The sequence below is a fragment of the Fulmarus glacialis genome, unplaced genomic scaffold (assembly GCF_000690835.1).
Source record: "Fulmarus glacialis isolate BGI_N327 unplaced genomic scaffold, ASM69083v1 scaffold8354, whole genome shotgun sequence".
Taxonomy (NCBI): Eukaryota; Metazoa; Chordata; class Aves; order Procellariiformes; family Procellariidae; genus Fulmarus; species Fulmarus glacialis.
The window spans coordinates 23440-32218 of NW_009209877.1; the positions used below are offsets into that span (position 1 = coordinate 23440).

General features: G+C 40.6%; 1 protein-coding gene across 2 annotated transcripts in view; it reads left to right on the forward strand.

Moving 5' to 3' along the window:
- Nucleotides 1-1178: 1178 nt before the first annotated feature.
- Nucleotides 1179-8779, forward strand: part of TEX2 (testis expressed 2) — a 30758-nt gene continuing 23157 nt past the window's right edge. Inside the window, exon 1 of one of the 2 annotated variants that reach the window (XM_009576974.1) lies at nt 1179-2825. In XM_009576974.1, coding sequence (XP_009575269.1) covers nt 1197-2825 — 1629 coding nt within the window. In that variant the 5' untranslated portion in view covers nt 1179-1196. The remainder of the gene's footprint in view (nt 2826-8779) is intronic. The other variant, XM_009576973.1, reaches the window with a different exon arrangement.

Here is an 8779-nt window from a genome sequence, read left to right on the forward strand (position 1 = left end):
GAAATGTTTGAAGCTACTTCATCTTGCTGTACTGGGATTCTGCTAAAATACATTTGTAAAGGGCGTCTAGTCCTGGAATTCAGGAGGATAACTTTTAAAATTAAATTCTGTCCAATTATGCTTTGTTTTGCCTGCAATTATTGGACTATTGTGTATCCTGATGTCTATAGCTTGCAAAACCTGGGAAGACAATGACAATCATAAATGATCATAGAATCATTTAAGTTGGAAAAGACCCTTAAAATCATCGAGTCCAACCGTAAACCATGGTAACACTCATGATAAAATACCATTTAAATCTCTACTTCCTTATAGACCAGTTCAAATAGGTATACAAGAGAAGGTTCTGTCCCACACATGAAGACTTTTACATATTTCTGACCTTGCTTTGAGTTTCAAATTTGCTTTATTTAAAATAAATGGAAAGCATTAATTATTGTATGTAGAAGGAACTGAGACTTAGGAGTGAAGAATTTCAGTGTGCTGGGGTGGGATGGGGCTTCTGGAACTCAGAAGTGCATCTAGTGGGGAAAACAGGAAGGTGGCGTATCAAAGATGAACTATAATTTCAGAAACTTGAAGGTAATTTTAACAGCACGGCACTTCTTAATATTGCCATTTTGTGCTATGTGGAAATATGTTAACTAGCAAACAGTAACCTAGATCTGTAATTTTGAGCATAATTATCTTCTGCTTGTTGTTTTTTGTTGTGTGGGTTGTTTTTGCGTTTGGTTTTTTTTTCCCCTGCCTAAAATTGTGTTAGATTCTTCCTTCAAGATCATCTAAGAGGGTCTGGTAATGCTTTCTGTGCCTATCCATGATTGCCAGTTGTCCTAAGCATGTTTTTCTCCTTGTCTGTCTTTGAATCAGTTCTTGCATTCAGTGATGCTAAGAATGAGGTAGTTAAGCAGATGTGAAGGGGGTATTAACTAAAATATAGATATGTTTTATGCAATGAAATAAATCTACAGTCAATTTCTTTAGTAACAGTCCATAATTTGACTAGAGAGCTTTAAATCCAGTGAGATGAAGAGTGTCCAGATTGTTTTAATTTTCAACTGACTGACCTGCTGCGTATAACCTGTCTCTGGTGTTTGGCTTAATGCTTGAAAATAAGGGTGTTTGAAGGGGGAAAAATGCATTTAACATAATATTGCATTTTCTTCACAGACTCTGACACATCTCTGGGACCTGCAATGACAAGTCAGAACAGTAGCCATGCAGAGAAAACTGGTGAAATGTCCTCAAAGCAGTCAGCACCAAAAGTGCAGGTCCAACGATCTGTCTCCCGAGAAACCATCACTATTCATTTCTCTGCATTTGGGAAGGAGGAAGAAGAGGAGGAAGAGGAGTTTAAGGAATTTCTTGATGAGGAACTAGATGACCAAAGCATTGTAACAGCACTTGAAGCCAAGGAAGACCTCTGCTTTGAGCATACCGGCCATGATTTTTCTGGTCCAGCTACCTCGCTTAACATGGCCAACTCTGCATCACTGCTGTCCTCATCACCTGCAGTTCTGCCAACTGCAGAGACTGTAAAGCTGTTGGATTCTCCTTCCACATCCCAAGTATTCAGTGCAGTGCCACTAGTTCTGTCTCCAACATCACACTCATGTCATACAGTTAGCTTATCAGGTGCACCACCACCTGTGGAACAGAAATCCAGCCTGTCATCTTCCCCATCCTCATCCCCTTCCAGATCAGTTGTGTGCTCTAGCGGATCATCCACAGTTTCTAGTTCAAAGCCTTTTAAGGGTTTAGTCAAGTCCCTTTCAACAGATGTGGAACCAAAAGAACCCACCCCACCGATGCGACATAGACAGTTAATGAAAACCTTAGTGAAATCTCTGTCTACAGATACTTCTAAACAAGAATCTGAAGCTGTGTCTTACAGGCCACCCGACTCGAAACTGAACTTGCATCTGTTCAAACAGTTCACTCAACCTCGAGCTACAGGTGGTGATTCTAAAACTGCCCCCTCGTCTCCATTAACATCTCCCTCTGACACTCGTTCCTTTTTTAAAGTACCTGAAATGGAGGCTAAAATTGAAGATACTAAAAGACGCCTTTCTGAAGTAATCTATGAGCCTTTTCAGCTGCTCAGTAAAATAATGGGTGATGAAAGTAGTAGCCACAGGCCCAAAGCCTTATCTTCAAGTGCTTCAGAACTCTCAAACCTTTCCAGTTTGAATGGCCATTTGGAAAGCAATAACAACTACAGCATTAAGGAAGAAGAATGTGATTCTGAAGGGGACTTCTATGGAAGTGACTCTAACCTGAACAAGAGTGATCAGTCAAAAGCAGCGGAGGAACATGCAAAAGAGACAGAGACCAAAAGCTCTCAGTCTGCAAGCACAAAGGACGTGAGTTCGAAAACTTCACTCGTACTTGAAAAATGTTCATTGTCTGCACTAGCAAGCAGAGAGGATGAGGAGTTTTGTGAACTGTACTCTGAAGACTTTTCCTTGCTAGAGGATGAAGGCAAAACTGATAAACCTACTGAAACTTCGCTTGATCCAGAGATGACTGAGGAAAATGGTACTATGCTCAGTAGTGAAGATGAAAATAATCCATATGTGCAACAGCCTAAAATACCAGTGAAAACTTTATACTTCTTAACACTGTTAGTCTATGCTTACTTTATTATCCCTCTCCCTGGCTACTTAAGTGGACTCTTACTTGGAATGGCCCTTGGATTTATGATAGCTGTCTGTGTGATTTGGCTTCTTACTCCACGTACTCATGAGTATCTCAAATTGCATAGAAGTATGAAAAAGCGATGGAATACAGGAGCTCTAGACATCAAAGAACCTGAAATACTGAAGGTGAGGTCATGGCATTTTGTGTGTGTGTCTGTGTGCATTATTTTGGGTAGAAGTAGTAAACTAGATTTATTCTGAGGGTGTAAATGAGCTGAATTATCCCCATTTCTAAATAGAGTATTGTTTTAGGGTCAGGTGGCTTTGGCAGGGGCACAAATGGTTTAGTATCCAAGAATATGTAAGACTTCAGTGTCCTTAAGGATTAGTAGAAAAACAGAATTGCTTCGAAAGTAGAAGGGCAGATGGTTTTGCTGATGGATTTGAAATGATCCAGCTGAACTACTGAGAGCAAGTAATGTCAGTTTAGTGTGTAAAATAACGTTTGTGCTTGAAGCTGCATCTTGGGAGATGTGTTTCTGGGGTATTTTACTGTCTAGGCAGTAATTTGTCTTGTCTGTTCAGTCTAAGCAGATTCAAAAGTGGTGTGTTCAAGTAAAGCATAGATAATTGGAGAGCACGCAGATTCTCCTCAAACATTAGCTGATTAGAATGGGAGGAGGAATGAGTGATGAAAGGGACGTATTCATGGGTTATGATGTCTGTGGTTCTGCTTGCTGATATCTTGAATATTGTACTGTATAATATGGATTACAGTTCAGTAAAATGTGTGCCTGAGAGCTGGGTTTTAAATCAAGCTCTTAGAAAATTTATCCTCCCTCCTCTTTGCCCTTCCTCATCTCCACTTCTTGTTCAGATACTGCAAGTTGCTGTCACTTCATACGTCTGGCATGTTGCTGTCTGTCCAGTTGTGATCCATACAACCACACAGTTACTTCAGTGGCTTTGTGCTTCTTCCTTGTCCTGTCCTGCCTCTCCTAATCTCCATCTGCGATGAATTAAAATAATATTTTCCCAATTGCGGAATTCTGAACAATAAAGCATCTACTAGTTTCTGTTGTGCAACAGAAGCATTTCAGAATGATAGTGGTACAACCTTCACTTGATATCACTTGCTTATCAGAGTATTTGTGAATGCTATCTTGTATTTGTGTAAATATTAAATCTGTCCTGAGCTTTCTGAAGGTGCACCTCCAGTTGTGTAACAACACAAAGGTTGCATGGATTTAAATTCATACGGTATTGGTTTTATGCTGTAGAATCTGTAGTGTATCGATAGCTAATCTCATATATCTTTAGGTAACTGAAAAGTTAGAGAAATGGGGTATAAGAGCCAACTTTTGCTGAATACAGGCAGCAATTGCATGCCCAAGCCTGATGCTACCTTGGTATTCCCTGTTTTTCTTGAATGTTACGAGTTGTGGTCTTTATTTGCTGTTGTGAATGCAGACTGAACAATCCTCTCTGCCCAATTGATTTACCTGCTGCTTAACATGTACAAATCTTCACAAACTTTAAGTTCTGTCTTTGTTAATTGGGTGCTGGGACTCTGTGTATAAATTTGCCTTGATACTTGAAAGCTGGTAAAGATCCTGATACTCATTGTTGGCTGGTGTTAAGATGGCTCTTTGAGGTGTTAGCTGTTATTCAGGAACTTTTAAACTATATTTTAATGCTTTTATCCAGGAGATACATTTTATAAGAATGGCTGTAGGCAAGAAATGAACTGTGCAGAGAAGTTTGTATGAATGTAGATTAATGTTTTGTATGACCTGATAAGTATTTCTTGCGCTCATTAACACACAAGTAGTTGTCCTTAATATGTAAAGCCCTATAAAAGAGCTTTTTAGTGCTTCAGGAGTTTAAAAAACAGCTCAGTGCCCATATCGTAGTGGAACAGTGTAATGTGATCTAGCAGATTGCAAGTTATTATTTCCCCCTCATACAACTATTTTCTATTTGCCTCTGTCAAAATGAGCACTGTACAGTTTAGATCCTCTGAAAAATGAGATAAAGGTTTAATCTGTAACAAGACTCACATGAATATAGGAAAATCAAACTTGATGCTCTTGCATAAAGATGTTATCTTCAGGACTTGTTGGTCTTGTATTCTGGCCTGGCTGCTTTCATGCCATTATGATAAATGCTGTGAGTGAGATGCCTTTATGGGGCTCTAGGAGTTGGGATTCTGCCAGACTGCTGTCAAGCTATTTTTGTACAAGTACGCATGCATTCTCCCCCATGTAAATATTGTCTGAGAAGTTTGCATTTCCCTGGTTTCAAGAACTAATGGAAAATTCCCCTCAGCAATTACCAAAATACCTGAACATTAATATTGTCTTCCCCAAAATTGTTCCTTTGCGGTGTGAAAGAATGAAACACTGTTTTGCTGGTTAGTGTGTGCTTCTGTAGATTTCTGTACTTATTTCACTCAAATGTCTTTGGTATTGGAGGGACAACACCCCCCCAACCAGAAAAAGCACACAAAGCCCCTGCATCTTCAGTGTATGTTTTCTTATCTTCTTATTCCCTTAGTCTTCCGTTCTCTAGCTTCCTTCTCCTTTTTTTCTCTGCCCATGTTTTTTTTTTGTTTTTAATGCATTAGGCTTTTCTAACTTCCTTATTGTCCTTCTCAAGTGGTGTGCTGGCTGATACAAAAGATTTTAAGTAACAGCTAAAATGGAAATGGTAAATTTACCCTTTCCATTAGAAAGAACTTTTATGAGAAGACCGTGTTGACAGTGGCTGCTGGAGGAGTGGAGCTTTTTGAACCACAGTTGTACAGAAAGAGGAGGTCTTTTCATAGAATCATAGAATAGTTTGGGTTGGAAGGGACTTCTAAAGGCCATCTAGTCCAACCCCCCTGCCATGAGCAGGGACATCTTCAACGAGATCAGGTTGCTCAGAGCCCCGTCCAACCTGACCTTGAATGTTCCCAGGGATGGGGCATCTACCACCTCTCTGGGCAACCTGTTCCAGTGTTTCACCAGCCTCATCGTAAAAAAATTCTTCCTTATATCTAGTCTAAATCTACCCTCTTTTAGTTTAAAACCCTTGTCCTGTTGCAACAGGCCCATGCTACCAGCATGCTGTCCCTGAATATCACCCAAGGGATTTCATGTTTGATAGTGGCCTCTGGCAGACAAATCTGTTTTCCAGTTAAGGTGATGGTTACTTCTGCCCACCTTAGAACTTTTCTGTGTCTTTAGATTCCCTGTCAATAAAAGCTCAAAAAACTGCATTACATTTTTCCTCATTTATCAAGCAGAATACTATTGAAGTATTATAAAATAGTGGTAACGAGAGGGATACTAATACAATTAGTGTGACTTGAGTGATCAACAGTCTTTCAAGAATTTCGGTGCTGGAGCATTTGATTATATCATTTAATGATAATGGATATTAATCAATCTGTTAATATCACTAAGAAACTCTGGGGGCATTTTTAATCCAGATTTGGGCTGGAATTGTGATGTTGACTTGCTAATTCTTTTATTTATGTATTTGAAAATATCATAGAAGTAATGATTTTTATTTATTTTTACTTGCAGACCTGGTCTGTGCCCCCAGCCCTCTGGGTCCTTCGTAAGGATCTTTTGCAGTCCCCCCATCTCCCCTCTCAGGTTAAGGTATAACGTGCCTGAGATCTTAAACTAACATTAAATAGTTGATACTCTGCAGGGCCTGATTCTGCAGTTCTTACTCGTTTGCATTATTCTGTCGAACTGCAGTTCGAATAAAAAATTTGCAGCTCAGAGTCATGAAAGAGGAAAAGTAAACCGGGGTGGGCCTTTTAAAGCCGTTTTATGAAAGCGCCTGTGTTCCGCAGACCCGTGGGTTCCCCGGAGGGCCGGTGAGTTGACAGCACTGCTGCGAGAGGCGACGAGCGGTGCTCTGAAAGCCGGTGCAGTCCCTGCCGTCTGACAAACAGCCCGGATCCTGTTAGCGCACGTACGGGTTTTCGAGTAGCAGCCGTGACCTTTGCTTATAAAAGCCATGCTGCCCAATATTCTAACCGGATACTTTTTCAGGTTAGTTGCCAAACTGGTGGTGAGGCACTTTCTCCTAATTTCAGCTGTGAATTCAGAGCAACTGCTGACCTTTACAAATGGATATCACAGGATCAGTGTAAATGGCAAGCAGCTGCGGAGTAGCATATGACTATGGTCATTGTCCTCCCTGAATTACTAAATTTCTTATTTTAACAACTTCGCTAGTACAGAAAAGACCCATCATACAGTCACTCCTCTCCTACACAAGGAAATCCATTGTTGTTTCAGCAGTTTGGGAAAATTCATCTGTTGCTAGCACGTTGTGGTAACATAACTTCTCTGTTTAGATGCATTGCAAAATGGTTTCCGTAGGCTGTGAATCTTTTGTTCCAGTCTCTTTTTGCAAAGAGGGGGGCAGAGGTATTTCTGCTAAAATTGTTCTTAAAATGCAGGAACTTTGGAATGAATTTTGGGGGTTCTTGGATAACCTTCTCAAAAATAGTTTTTATGCTAGATTTATAAACAATTTATAAAAATGAAAGTTGCTAAAGTGAGAAGGCAGATGGTGTCGTTTCCCCCTTTAACACTGTTCGATATATGAAGGAAAAAAATTCCTGCAGCTGGCACACATTTTCAGATTCATTAATAGAGTGAAGAATCGTCATTTGGCGAAGTATTAACATTTGACTCTCAGCCACGCAATGTTTCTCTGTGTTACAAAATAACTTGAAAGTTGAGTGCAAAAAGGAATCAGTGCATCCTTAGAAATTAGGAAACTAAAAATTTATGTCTGAGGAGGGTTTGTAGTAATGTGGTATGGTATCTCTTTCATCCTGACTGTTGACTAAGTACTGTCTGAAAATAAAACCCCACATATTTGAATTTAAAATTCAAAATATGTGTATCTTTCGTTTTGTGGGCTATGTGTCAAATGCAAGGAAGATATTGCCTGCTTCATGTATAGAAATTGTTATGTAGGCTGCTGTTTTAGGCGGGAAATGTATTTATCTTCTCTCAGGTCTAGATTTTGAATGTTCAGTACCTTAGGCAGCTGGAAATCATTAAAAGTCTTGGTCAGGTTCTTCAGTCACTAACAACCTGATGGCTGTGCTATGAGAAGCAGCGCTGCACTTCGGCTGGGTTCGTTACGCGCAGCAAGCAGGGGAGGCGGCGGCACGGGGTTTGAGAACTGTGTGTTTGGCAGACTATACAGCTAATCCATTTGTTTGAAGTGGAAAGCCTGGGCGCGTGGTAGGGATCAGAAAAGCAAGTGGGACTTTCCGAGGCTCCCGAATGCTGAAAGGGAAGCGGGACTATACAAACTGAGGAAGCAGAGATTCTGTTTTGTTTATTTTTGCCCTTTAAATTCAGTGTGGCTTGCTGCTGCTGGGAAGAAGGTGGTGATCTTCAAAAAGGCCTCTCCTCTGCTGTTTAGTTGTGTAGGGTAAGGAAATCTTCTGGCAGGAAGGCTGGTACTGGCACTGTTATAGAAGAAATGGGATAGGAAAGGTGCTGGTCTAGTGGATGACATACTGGATGGATCCAGACCCTTGTGCTACCAGAGGTTCACGGGACTTGGTTAAGTCACTTAACGTAGGCTGGGCCTCGTGCCTTTTTGTCACAGATGTGGCACTTCAGTATGTGCTGGAGGGATAAAATTAAACATGACTATAAGGGTGTTGGATAACAGTCGTATAGCTGTTGAGAAGCAAAGTTTGTGCATCTGATGTGTGTCCCAAGGTGTTCACGTCATCTCAACTCTTAGCTTTTGTCTTTGAAGCTATGCTCATGGATTTTTACTTCTCACTATGGTACATGGCAGTCAAGAGAATGATGTGTAAATCATGCCTTGTTTTCATTCCTACATGTCCTCTGTTCAGCTCAAGTGCTGGTGTCAGAAAGCTCCAGCCAGTTCCATCTCGAGCCGGATGTTAAGGAAACTTCAGGTGTACTCTGACCTTCCTTCTTGGGTACCAACATACCCGGAGGTTTCCAACCCTCCTACTGAAAATAACATCATAGCTTATTACAGTTACAAAAACGGCTCAAGTGGCTAAGCTTCATGTAAAGATCCACTTTCCAAGTATCCCTTTCTCTTTTTGCCAGCTTGTGTGCTCTTCGGCTGAA